This window comes from Phalacrocorax aristotelis, chromosome 1 (genome assembly GCF_949628215.1).
Source record: "Phalacrocorax aristotelis chromosome 1, bGulAri2.1, whole genome shotgun sequence".
Lineage (NCBI taxonomy): Eukaryota > Metazoa > Chordata > Aves > Suliformes > Phalacrocoracidae > Phalacrocorax > Phalacrocorax aristotelis.
The window spans coordinates 110,244,226-110,258,165 of record NC_134276.1 but is presented as its reverse complement, the minus strand read 5'-3'; the positions used below and the strand labels follow the sequence as shown (position 1 = coordinate 110,258,165).

Sequence of the window (13,940 nt, the reverse complement as noted above, 5' to 3'; positions counted from 1 at the left end):
TGAAACCTGGATGTGTAATCAATAAGAATATGGGAACATGGTTGGGGTCCTGCCCCCCGCCCCCCCCCCAGTTAGTAACAAAAACCATGCCTTTGCTAGACAGTTTGGGACATAGTTCTTTTCACTGGGGGACATCAGTGTTCAGTCATTTGCTGTTTATTTCAAAGAGGTGTTCTTGTTTGGTACTCCTTGAAAGATTTTTAGTAAGACTAAATTACTTTCTTTTGTGTAACTACATGGATGTCAATACTATTTATTTATACAGTGGTTTATTACTGGGAATTAGGTATTAGGCTTTTTGTGGTTATTACTCTTCACAATGATACCAGATTTAAAAATATGTTGTGTTAAATACACAAAGTTCTGAGAATTTTTAGCTCATAATCTTTTGAATTTTCAGGGTATTAGAAATGGAATTATTTTGGCATGATGTAAAATCCTCTCAAAAGTGATTTGGAGGGGGGAAGAAGTTTCTTGCTTTTAGTTGAGCAGCAGTCTAGCTTCTTAATTGTTATGGTGTAGTTGCAATAAGAGAAATTGTAAAAATAAAAAGAAACAAAAACCAGCAAACAAAAACCAACCAAACAAAAAATTCTCTAACCCCTTAGTTAGGATTAGGAGATTCCTCACCCTTGGCAAGGACATTGAAATCTTATGGGTTGGTTTGTCTCTTTGTGTGGATTTTTGTAATGGATACTTAAAGAAGTGTTATGACCATAACACTTGTTTTCAGGGCTGTGTCTGTCAACCGTGCCTGCCCTCAGGGAATGGAGGCACACCTGCCATAGCCTCCGTTTAGTGAAACTGGTTTTGTTTGGGATTCAGTGCTGGCATTTTTTGTTGAGGGTGTTTGTTGGTTTTGGTTTGTTTTTTTTTCTCCAAACTTATGACTTAATAAAAAAGATTTACATCTTTTTATTTTTTTAAGCTGAAAAAAGACCCTCATTTGATCAAATCAAACTCTTTATCAGAAAGTTTAATTACACTGAATTCTTTTTTAAATATGAAGTGTGTTTTAGTAATTTTAACACAAATGCAGTTCAGAATAAAATCCCATTTAGTGCTTCAGAGTTATCAAAATGGTGCTCAGCAGAACTGTTTTGTGGTCTTTAATTTTGAATGCTTTACCATTTTCACTTCACGGGGGACAGAATTTGTCTTTGAGTGAGAAAACGTTCTGACACTAAATTGTTGGAGAGTAGAAAAGTGTCCTCATTTTCTGCTGGATCATGTTTGCAGTAACTTAGACGAGGTAGAACATGTCTCAGTTTTGAGGAATACATTAGTATGAAAGTATGCAGATGAAGTGGTCCTTAGTAACGAGATCCGTGTTTTGAAACGTATCAGATGAAATCTTAGGTTACTTCATAAACTCATTGTACAAGCTTCTATGATATTTTTAATACTATTACATTCTGGGTTTCTTCATGTGTTTGTTATAAAATGAGTGTTTACAGAAAACTGTGGGTTTTTTTTCTATGATGTCTTTGTTTTAGTGTAACCCAGGTAAAACCCATTTGACCTGGGTCATTGTTCTGCTAAGGTTTCACTCCCCTTTTAGGTCTCAGGCTTGAGATGTGACTAATACAAACCCATTAAGATATTTCTTGATCGATGATCTTTTCTAATAATTCTTCTTTAAACTTCATAGACAATTCCTTGCAGAATGCTTGCCTTAAGACCTTTATATAACATTCTCAGTGAGAAAATGAAAAGCATGTCATACTTTTCTCTACTGTCCCTTTTTCCTGTACTCTGTCTAATGAAATAGTGTGATTTTTCATTGTACATGGGATTTCTGAACCTGTAGTACACCATTTTATTTTATATGTGTATAAAAATACAGGGTTTGTGTTGTGTTTTTTTCCTTATTAAGTAATTCTCTGAAAAATTAATTGTTGAGTAGCCATTGCTTTTTGGCCTGCCCCAACAAACAGGGTTTAATTGCGTAGTTACCTATGTTGGTTTTCTAGTGGTAGAACTTCCGATGTAATATAATAGAAACTCTGTTTGTGGCTTTTGATATTTATAATTGGTTCTCCCAAACTTCCTTTTTAATGATAATGAATATGATCAGCATTTAAAAATATTGATGCAGGACATTCTCTTACGTCCTAAAGTTCTCTACAGGCTCTGTGTTTAAGTCTCTGTGAATAGTATCCTACCCACGTGTTTAGCCCTGAAAGAAAATGTGTATTAGTGGAGAACGGGAGCCCAAATTTCTGGTAGTTAAATGTCAAGAAGTTACCTGCTACTGCCAGGTATTTCAACATAAAGGGATTTGAAATATTAAATAGGGCATTCTTCTGCCTGCTTTGGAGCTTTATTTTGTGCATATGTTGTATTCAGACTTTGCTAACATGTGAAGCTACTGTGTTAAGTCATTTGTTTCAAGTCGACACTTAGTGTTAGCAAACAATCTGATCACCTCCCTGCTTTGAGTGATAAATTATGGAACATTTTAATGTTTTTCACCATTTTTCTAATTATTTTTCTTGTTGCTCTTGTTCATGCTGTATAGTTTCAGTGAATAAAATACAATGAACATAACAGATGATGTTCATTAAAATCTAATGCACGGGCAAATCTGGAAAAGTAAACACTTCTGAAGACCTCTGAAGTCGATATAAACTACTTAGTATGGACCCTGTCCTGCCCTATAGGAGACTAATATTATTTGTACTGAAGTATTATTTTCTTTAGAAATCTTACAATTTGATTTTTGTTGAAAAACATTTTCCGTTCTCATTTAGTGGTTCCAAAATCATACATGTTTATTAATCTTTCTGTAGAATTTGGTTCATTCGTGTATTTGCTTTTTAACCAATGTATTAAAGGTAGCTTTTTTTACCTTATGAGATTTTAGAAGATTCCTTTAAGTAAAGTCTGAAATCTTATACTGCTTTTGGACTGTAAATGCTTAGAGAGGCCTCTCTAGGGACTGGATAAAGCTTCTTTAAGGGAGATGTAGCACTGGATTGGGACTGCTTTTGAAGTAAAGGTCTACCTGGGATTTCGGCCGGCTTAGCTGGGGAGAGACAGGAACAATTTTACCATTTGTCTGTTTGGGTTTTGTGTGTCGGTTTGTTTTTTTTGTTTTTTTTTTTTTTTTTTTTTTTAAATGTAGTTCAGACTTGTTAGAAGGGTGGAATATGGAGTTGTTAAAAAATTATTTTGTAGGCAAAAGGCCATGGGACATGAATTATCCTGTTAGTTTCTGTGATGTTTAAGAGTTAAAAGCCAGAAAGAATAATGTATATTTTTAAACTATTTAGGCAATTAAATTGGAATACACGCGTCTGCTAAAATTAGCCCAGGAAGATCCACCACCTGAATGCGATTACCGTTTGCGTCATGCAATTGTTTACTTCATCCAAAACCAGGCACCAAAGAAGATAATTGAGAGAACATTACTGGAACAGTTTGGAGATCACAATCTTAGCTTTGATGAAAGGTAATAAGATCTGCATGTCTCACTTCCTGTGCTCACAAACGTTCTCTGATGGGTGGAGACGCCCCTTCGTATTCAGATAGTGCGTCTAATAGAGGGCAGGCTAGTGTGTGTGTTTGGCTTTATCTTCTAGTTAATAGCCTGCAAGTATATTTTGTAAAAAAGTACCATCTTTATTAAAAAAAAAAATCTCTATAAAAAGAGTAAAGAAGTTGGGTTTCTATTCTTAAGAAATAAGAGGAAATACTCAATGTTGCTCATAATTTTGCACAAAGATTTTTGTATCTTCATTCAAAACAGTGTGTAAGGCTCTGTAGTTTGCATTCCTCACTGCCCTGAAAGCCAGCAGTAGCCAGCAAAGCCTTACAAGCTATGTGGGAAACTTACTTGAATGCAAGACAATGTCTCTCTCCTACTTGAAATTCCATATATTTACTTATTTAAAGAAATAAATAAGTTGAAAGGTAGAGACCATTAGTCTGATTTCTGCATAGGGAATAATTCTCTAATGTTACTTTTGCAAAGTGAATATCAAGGAGTTTCAAGCCACCCGAACTTCACATTAAAAAGAGACTGAGCGATGTGGCAATTTAGCAAAATAAACCAAGAACTAATTCTTAAATTGTACAGGCCTCCATCACATGTACTTCTAAAGTATGCCCTCTCCTGCTGATTATACCGTGCATAATAAAAAGCACATTTTCCAGTGTGTTCATACTGTTTTGCATAAGGCTGTAGCTTATACTTTTTGAGGCTGCTGTCTTTGTATGGATAATACCCTTTGCAAATTTCCAGTAATCTTCCGTGATTTCTTGTTGCTTTTTGTGAGGTGCCGTAACATAATGAAGGTTGCTCAAGCTAAACTTGAAATGATAAAGCCAGATGAAGTAAACATGGAGGAATATGAGGTCAGTACTTCTTGTGCTTTAAGTTAAACCGTAACATGAAATAGCTACCAGTAAGTTGAATTTTATCTTCACAAATATCATCTTGTCTTACACTAAGAAGTTAAAACTGGTTATTGAGAGACCATTCCTCTGTAGGAATGCTGCTCTGATCAGGTGATCTAAAGCTGGCTTTTCCACACCTGCAATTACAATGACTTGAGCCCTAAATAAATGTCAGGTATGAGTCTGTCCTTACTTCTTAGGGTGTCTCGACGTCACTAACAGTATTTCATAGCTTATCACCATATGAGCCAACTGGCTTTCTCTAGTCAGAAACTGCTAGCAGTGAAGGAGTGAGAGTGGTCTAAGCCCAGCCTGACACATCTCGAGAACTGGGTCACAGGCACCGTCACATTTGTGCTCTTCCTCCGGCTGTCTCTGCAGCCATTCCCATTTTCTTATGAGCACCATACTCTTTGGTTTGCCGAGACCATACATAACCAGTTTATACATTTAATTTTTCCTCCCGCACTATTTAGAAAAACTTGGAAAGAAGAGCAAATCTCGGACATTAAATAATCATGACTAATATTTGCCAAAATAATTGATCTCATAGCTAAAGCTAAGTCTGTAGCTGGTTTTACAACATCAGTTTCAACTCTGCGTAATATTGTTCATTAAGGTCTCTTAAGAGGGGATATCTATGTCCTAGGCAGATTCCAGTGCACCACTTAAACTTCGTTGTTATGCTTGCAGGTCCAGCAGCTTGTTCAGGAGGACTATGGGAGTAATCTTCCCCTCAGCAAACCAAATGAAAAATATTTACTTGTCATTTCTCATTACCACATTTAGGACCTACATTAGATGCCGGCTTATATCAGTGTGCTGTCCCTGGCCTGTGAGGGGAAGGGACTCTTATAGCGGGATTTCTGTTGCATTTTTTAGGCTGTGCAAGGCTCAGAATCTTACCATTTTCTGAATGGCGTTGCACAGGAAGAATAAACAATTCTGGACTTAGCTTTAAGAGTGAGGGAGTGGGATATCTTCTAGTCCCCTGCAGACACATGCTGCTTTTTTAGCTCATAAAGCAGAGAGTTGGTGGTTTCTCCAAGGATCGTATGAGTATTTGTCCTGGGTAGTGAGCTAGTATTTCATGGGCCCTTTCTCATGCTTTCTGTGTTGAATCTGTAAGTGGCTATGTATTGCGGTATGCTGTCCCCTGTTTCATTTTAATAAGCAATTGAAAGCTGGCTACTAACCAACTGCAGTAAAAGCACCTCTCTCACTTTGAGCATTTACCTGTAAAGTGTACCAGTAGTCACTTTGTATAAATGGTAAAGCAGCAAGGTAAATGTTTTGCTTCAGTATAAATATCACCAGAGTCTGAACTGCATTTGGTTTTGGTTTTTGTTTGGTTTTTTTGGGGTCTGTGGGTTTGTTTTTGTTTTGGGTCACTTGCCATGTAATGTGTTTAGGCTTTTTCTATGTCATTCTTATATTGAAAGTTAAGCTTAATGTTTAGTGTGTGCAAAAGCTTTCTAACACTTTCTGAGTAAATAACCGAGTGTAGTGTAGGGAAGAAAAAAAGGCTATTACCTTCTCAGCTCTTTTTGAGAAGAAAAAGGGGATCTCAGGTAATTCTGACTGTGATTGTCCAAAGATGCTTTGTGTTCCTTTCACATGGTAATGCATTTAGTAAAAATAATCTCATTTACAAATATTTAAGGTATTTAAGACTTTTTTTTTTTATTGGGGGGGTGTGGGGGGTGCAGACGGACTTTTCCCACATGGGAGCTTACTAGGAGTCCTTAGCGCTTACTGTGAGTATTCAGCACAAGTGTATAAAAAGCAAAAAATAAAAAAAATTGTATTTCATGCTTGTGGATGAAATTCTATATACCCTTTCTTATATGCAGAGATGGCATCAAGACTATAGAAATTTCAGGGAAACAACCATGTTTCTCATGGTAGGATTGGAGTTTTTCCAAAAAAAGAGGTAAGTGGTAGTATAGAACTCAAATGTGGTAGAGCAATTTGAAGGCAAAATGTAATTTTGATAAGTAAAGCTATTTTTAAAATTAATAATTGTTTAATGTGCTCTTCATTTTATTCAAGCATTTATTTGGCCCATTAATGTCTTCAGTCTTGCATCTATTCAAAGCTTCCTACTCTTAATCTCCATTTTTTTCTTTCCTTTTTCAAGCCATGTACTCTTTTCAGAGCACCCTCTTGCGGACCTGTATTCACCCTTCTCTCTGAATCTAAGTGCTCTGGGTATCCCTCAGACATAAAAATCTTTCCCCTCTGGCACCACATGTGCACATACATTTACCTGCTTTCATCAGCAATCACAATTAGTTAAGTCCCCGTCTCATCCGTCGTTTTTAGTGAGTCTTCCCACAGAACCAATTTTGCCTTCTGCATTTGTCTGAGCCAAAATTCCGCCTGTGATGAGCGGAAAGGTTAGGAAAAAAGAACATATCTGCAGAAAACTGTCATGTGTAACTCTCCTAGTTGTAGCTGATTCTTTTTAGTTCTGTGAGGCAATGGTGATTCATTCCCTTCTCTTTCCCAACTAAGTCAGGAATTGTGGCTGTATAAAATCAGTGACATTTATGTGCTTCATGCACTACAGCTAAAACTTACACTCAGATCTACTACGTACAAAAGGACAGTGATTACAGTATCAATGCCTCAAAGCACTCTGCAGAAGAGAGTCTTTGAAACAGAATTGTTCAAAACTGCCGCTTCCTCCCATGCCCAGCCAAAGGAACAAAATGATTAGCTGCAAAATATCCAATGGCTGACATCTGTTGTGTGAAAATCGAGCTGTCACACGATAGATTTTTGACTATGAAAACAATTCTGCAGTCAATCACTGATTTTTTTTTTTTAATTTTTCTTTTTTCCCCTGTAAAACCCAGTAGGTAGGGAATGATAGTGGGAATCAAACTTAATTTCTTGTGTGTATGTTGTGTAATAAATTGCTTCATATTTCTCTTTCATGTCTTGTTTGGGAGCATACAAGAGAGGCCCCAAACAAAACAGGAAAATTGACTGGAAAAGACACTACCTTGTCCTTGTGACAAGCTACATCTTTGTATGTAGTGGCTAAAGCAATGAGCCCATCGTCCTGTTTTGTCTTCTGGTTGCTAGTGCGTAATAAATAGTACATTTGTTAATTATCTGAATTGCAATATGCTACTTTGTCAGTCTGGAACAGCTTACGTACAAAGGTTGGTCAGAAGATTGCCTGGCTTATTTGAAAAATAAACGCTCTGGTATTGATCTCTTAAGGAGGCACAAACGTCATGGGTATCGGTATGGTATACAGGAACCCTCCTTGTTACCCCCGGACTTCATGTATGCTTTAAGCATGCAGGCAGGAACGGAAGATCTTCAGGTTCCTTGGCACTGGGGCTCCAGGATGGCACCTTCCATTGCAAAATGACAGTGTTTTCACTAATCCACTTCTTATCATAATATAGTCTCGTTGTGCTAGGGGGAGGGAGGGAAGCACAGGTTTCTGCTCTGTGCTGAACAGGGTTTTTTTTTTGTAGTTTTCCATCATTTACATTACATTACTTTGCAAAATTAGGGTGAGGCATTTGTTACCAAACATATTTGTAATTTAGAAAACCCTTTAATGACCAGTCTTATTTCTGACCAATATCAGAGTGTAAATGCAAAGAGTGGAGCATTCATTCCCTTTGGCAAGAAATGCAATTTCATAAATGCTTCAAGAGGTATTTAATACAAAGACAGTAAGACTAGAGTTAAGCATGCTTAGAGAATGGGTGAGGATCTGGGTGTCCATTGACCCACTCTTAAAGGCATCTGTTGCAATTACCCACGTTTCAGCCACAGGTTCCGAAAGGACTGAGATATTTACTGAGGATTGCACCTTGTACACTCTAGAGGGCAGTACTTCCATCCTTATTCTGAAAATGGGACTAAATTGGTGAACTCTTCCAATGCCCTTATTAACACTGAAACAATGAAAATGTAACTTTAAAAATATTTATTAAAACATAGCCTTCTATAATTGAAGTGTGACCTTCATTAGCAGGACTGTTTTGAGACTTTTTTTACAGAAACCTATCTCCCTCAGTCAACCAACTTCCTTAGTTCAGTAACACTATTTGGTACTTAGCAGCACTCAATCTCTAGATGGAGCCAAAAATTGGCCTTTATCCAGGTAATCTCAGATTTCCTTAAGTAATTGTGCTGTGTTGAACAAACACAAAATCAACAGTAAAGAAGCAGTTTGCTGTATCTTTTTCTCCTCTATGGAGCTTACTTTTATAGGTCTTGGTGCTGAGAGAGTGGAACATGCAAGACTGCATTTGAAGGTGCAAAGGAAACAAGTTTCTTAGGGCTACTGAAAATCACCTTATGCTGAGCACTGGGAAGTCACGCCTACTTTGTGTTCACACGTGATCCTGTATGGTGGTAGGCAAGGCCCTTTTTTCACTGCAGGCGGAGAACTAAAGGGTCTTTCAGGCATATCTCGTCTGACTGTACTGTAGAGTAGGAACTTGCTATGGGTGAGATGAACGCGGCCAGCTAATGAACCTTGGCAGGAGTTTCACCTGTAGCTTGCTCTTGTGGTAGTAACTGAAAAGTGAACAAACCGTAGACCTTAGTAGTTGCCTTTTAAATTTCTTGGAAAGCACATACAGTTTCTCAGTTTTGACTGAAATGCATTTTTCAAAGCAGTGATAAAATTTACCCAACCTCTGCTTTCTGCGTCTTTTCCAAAGCCTGTACCCAGTGAGCTCTGTAATTCTGTGAGCAGCTGCTGTGATTTTAGGCTTAGGCAACATAGGCTGGAGCTTGTCTGCACTTCAGGTGTGAAAAGGCAGAATCTGTTTGCTAATTTACATTGTAATTGTATTCCCTAGACTCTTAAGATATATAAGGACCCTGAGCTTAGATGTAGAGTAACGATGATTTAAAATAGCTTAGCTTGCTGTTAGATGGCAATACGGTTGTTTCAGGGAAGGGTCAAACAACTCAGGGATGGAGAAGGAAGAAAGGGACTGGGAATAAGGTCACTGCCAGCAGCAAGTTTTTAATTCGGATCTGCTGAGTTGTTGACACTAATTGCAACCTGCAGTTTCACGAATAACTGAACTAAGAAAGGAAAGCGATATAAATATAAGGTCGTGCTCCTCTGGGTTTATATCCAGCAATTCCAGTTCTTTGCAGTCATCATCTCCCCTTTCCTCCCACATTAAGTTTCCTGCTGTCTGGTCAGTTGTGTTGGTGATCACTGGTGTGAAGAGTTTTCATGGGCAGGAGAAATGGACTTGAGGAGCAGGTAATAGGACTTCTTTTAATTAAAGCATAGTTCTGTACTTTGAGGACAAAACGGTGGAGAACAGTGACTGTACTTGTGGTTTAGCCCCAGTCAGCAACAAAGCACCACGCAGCTGCTCGCTCACTCCCCCCTGGTGGGACGGGGGAGAGAATCAGAACAGTAAAAGCAAGAAAACTCATGGGTTCAGATAAAGACAGTTTAATAGGGAAAGCAAAAGCTGCGTGTGCAAGCAAACCAAGGCAAGGAATTCGCTCACTCCTTCCCGTGGGCAGGCAGGTGTTCAGCCATTCCCAGGAAAGCAGGGCTCCATCAAGCATAACAGTTACTTAAGAAGACAAATGCCATCACTCCAAATATCCCCGCCTTCCTTCTTCTTGCCCCAGCTTTATACACTGAGCATGACGCCATATGGTGTGGGATATGCCTTTGGTCAGTTGGAGTCAGCTGTCCTGGCTGTGCCCCCTCCCAGCTTCTCGTGCACCCGGCAGAGCACGGGGAGCTGAAAAAGTCCTTGACCAGTGTAAGCGCGACTTAGCAACAACTAAAACATCTCCCTATTATCACTGTTTCCAGCACAAATCCAAAACATAGCCCCATACTAGCTACTACAAAGAAAATTAACTCTATTTATTGCTGTCCTGGTTTCAACTGGGATATAATTGCAAGGGACTATGAGCAGATATCACGGTGGAAGAAATAGCTTCACAGTAAATTTTGAAATTATGGTGTTGGGCTTCATCTTGTTTTTCTAAACAGGGATATTAAAAGGTAAAGCTTTAAGGAACCATTGCTATTTCAAGTAGCCTTTTCTTTTTATACTGTCTCATTGGGAGGCATTACTCTAAGTCTTGAGTTTGTCTACTTTGGGAAATTCTAGTATGTTTTTTCAGGTATGCCCTGTGTGTGCTCACACATAATTTTTAGACATTTTTAGTAGTTTGGTGGTTTGGTTTTGGTAGTTTAAACCTTAACCATGACTTCCTGTTCTCACTAGGAGTGAGTGCATGCATAAAGTACTGTTCCTCTTACCACTCTGTTAGGAAATTTGTCTTCCTAGATTTTTCTGGTTTGAATAAAAATGAAATTTCTAAATGCTTGTTTTTAGGGTAGCTGCCTGAACTGCTTTCAGTGGCTGTCTGTCTTAACTGGGTTTCTGTAAGTCAGAGAATTAACATTTTCAGGTGTTTGCTGGAAATGGTATGCAGTAGTGTGAGGGGAGATTGTTAATCTGCATGTGAAGGGATCTCTGTTGATTATTAACTGTTAGGTTCTTAGGTCCTCTGTTACTTGCCCTTTACCCATTGGGCATGTATTTATCTTCTGCATTTAGGTTGAAGACAGAAACATCTACAGTCTAGCAGCAGTTCTGCTTTTGAAATGCTGTTGTGGATTCTTCATCGCTCTAGACTTCAGTAGTTTGGAAGAACTTGCAGTTAGTGAGGATAAAAAAATCATGGCTTATATTTTAGAAATAAAGTGACAGCTTTAAATCTTATTTGCTAAGGTGTGGAATGCTACCAAGATATATATGGCAACAGAAGATGAAACCTCATGTGACATAAATGCACGCAGGAAAAATTAAGTTTTCATGTATATTCAAGGCTAATCCAAAGCTGTTTCTGAAGCGAGTGAACAGATATCCATTGGTTTCAATGAGCTTTGGATCAGACTTCATGTGCAAGTGATCTAACCTGATACTAAAATAAATTTCTCTAATGTGCATACAAGATGAAGTTGTGCTGTGGAAAAAACATCATGAAGAGATTGGTGGGGAGGGGTGGCCTTCCAGTGGAACGAGCGAGTGAAGTTACCTGTCCTTTGAAGAGCACAGTAGTTAGCTTGGAACAGGTGGTACCTGGATGTTGCATCTAATGTTTTTTGTGTCTTTACTTTACTTCAGCTACATGGAAGCCTTGCTCTACCTTATCTATGCTTACCAGAATAACAAAGAACTCTTGTCCAAAGGCCCGTACAGAGGGCACGATGAAGAGCTGATATCTCACTACAGACGAGAATGTTTGCTAGTAAGTGAAGGGTGAAATATGTTTCAAAAAGTTGATCTTGCTGCACAGCTTTAACAGAAGTAATTACTAGAAAAGTGTTGCCATCATGTAAAACAAACCCAACCAAAAACCTCCTCTCATTAACAAGTTAATACTTAGACCTATGTAGGGGGGAGAAAAAGCAAAAGGAGGAAAACATTATCTCCCCTCCCCACCCCCCTTTTTTTTTTTTTTAACTTTTGAATAATCAGTCATCATCTTTGTGGTTTTAAATAGCATACCGACTGCTGTCATTTCTGGGCTAGGTAAGAACAACAGTTGACAGTGTTGGTGAGCAAGACTCGCCCTGTTGCCACAGTTTGACGGGGAGACAAATATTGGAAAAGGCATCAGCAGGAAGCAAGGGTTTTTTTTCCTTATGCCATTTTTAGCAATAGTGAGAAAACAAAAGCAGGTGGTAGGACCTCAGCCTTAAAAAGAACAGCTGCAAAGGTTGAGTTGGCAGGTGTCAAACAAGGCGGCTTGAGGAATAGCACATGATCAAGTAGGTTAATGGAGTATATGCGTCATTGCTGTAAACATTAAAGCGCAACTGTGGTTAATACAGATTACCAGGTAGCTTTGTAGGGAGGCTGTGCTTTAAAACAAACAGAAACTGATGCATGGTAGAATGTGAAATGCTGTGTACTTAAAGGCTTTCCTCTTTTGTGGTGGTTTATGAAGAAACTAAATGAACATGCTGCAGCACTGTTTGAATCGGGAGATGATCAGGAGGTAAATAATGGCCTGATCATTATGAATGAGCTTATTGTCCCGTGTTTGCCATTACTACTGGTGGATGAAATGGAAGAAAAAGATATTGTTGCTGTGGAAGATATGAGAAACCGTTGGTGTTCCTATCTTGGACAAGAAATGGAACGTAAGTCATTTATTCATTAAGGTAAAAAGCCCTTGCGCACCTTTTTTTATAAACGTGGTGTTTTCGGTGTCTTGAATTGAGCCTATATCTTTTGTGCCTTGGTGATGTATTCTGAGCTGCCCTGATTTTTAAATAATCCCATACACATTTAAATAAACAGTTTTTCTAGACATTGCATTGGGGTTATTAGGCCTTAAAGGAACCATGCTTTTTGAATGGAAAAACATTTGTGGTGTTAGACCATCTGAAGGGGCATTTATATTAACATCTTACTGGGACTTGGTATGTCCTAGTTATTGCTGGCAGACCTGAAGAAAGTGGATTATTCCAAGTGAAACTCCTCCTCTTCCCACCCACCAATTAAAAAAAAAAAATCAATGTTGGGCAGAAAAAGGAGAATTCCACATGCAGATATAAATGCTTATGTTTGTTTTTCTTGGTTTTTTTTTCAGCTAACTTGCAAGAAAAGCTGACAGATTTCCTGCCAAAACTGCTAGATTGTTCTACAGAGATTAAAGGTTTCAATGACCCGCCAAAGTTACCCTCCTACTCCACACATGAACTGTGTGAAAGATATGCCCGAATCATGTTGTCGCTCAGTCGAACTCCAGCCGATGGAAGATAAATTCTGCAACCTTCCTAAGCACATTGTATAAACTTTTTTAGTTCTTAAACCTTGCCTTCCTGTCACAGGGTTTGCTTGTTGCTGCTATAGTTTTTAACTTTTTTATTTTAATAACCGCAAAAGAGAAATGACTGTACAAACTCTAGCCAGACTGCAAACACTTAATGCTGAGAATCGCATGGCGCTCAGTCGTTTCAACCAGAATTGATTCAACATGCAAGTCTGATCATTACGGCAAAACTGCTTTTTTTGCCACGTATCTGTTACAGTATTACTTTGCTTTTATCTTAAGATCCTTTACTTTATCAACAGCTGTCTGGATCATTTTGTGACTGCAACTACTTTAAGTGTCCAGTGCTGTGTAAATACATGGTACTTGGTAGCTTGTAAATGAAATGAAAGAATAAAGTTTTATTTATGGCTACTTCTGTGTTTGCAAGCAGATACCTTGTATAACAGTGTAAAATACGGGTATTTTCAGAAGAGATACAGTATATTGATGGGACACTCAATTTTATAGGCAAGGTTCTTTAGGATTTACGGCCAGTTACAGGTAGTCGGAGATCACTGTATGTGAATATACTGAAAAACTGTCACAGTATTATACACTATGGTTTTTTGTATATTCTTTACTGATCTGTATTATACTGCACCTGAACACTTTCGTGTGTGTGAGCATGGGCGGCCATGCCAAGTCTTTTCTGGTAGTAGGGACTGGCTTCTGAAGCTAAA

At 38.3% G+C, this 13,940-nt stretch overlaps 1 protein-coding gene across 6 annotated transcripts in view; it reads left to right on the top strand.

Moving 5' to 3' along the window:
• USP25 (ubiquitin specific peptidase 25) overlaps window positions 1-13,632 on the top strand; it is a 94,960-nt gene extending 81,328 nt beyond the window's left edge. For all 6 annotated transcript variants that reach the window (XM_075101796.1, XM_075101786.1, XM_075101768.1 and 3 more), the window contains 6 exons: window positions 3,276-3,454; window positions 4,281-4,359; window positions 6,255-6,334; window positions 11,562-11,685; window positions 12,388-12,583; window positions 13,036-13,632. In XM_075101796.1, coding sequence (XP_074957897.1) covers window positions 3,276-3,454; window positions 4,281-4,359; window positions 6,255-6,334; window positions 11,562-11,685; window positions 12,388-12,583; window positions 13,036-13,208 — 831 coding nt within the window. In that variant the 3' untranslated portion in view covers window positions 13,209-13,632. The remainder of the gene's footprint in view (window positions 1-3,275; window positions 3,455-4,280; window positions 4,360-6,254; window positions 6,335-11,561; window positions 11,686-12,387; window positions 12,584-13,035) is intronic.
• Window positions 13,633-13,940: the final 308 nt, after the last annotated feature.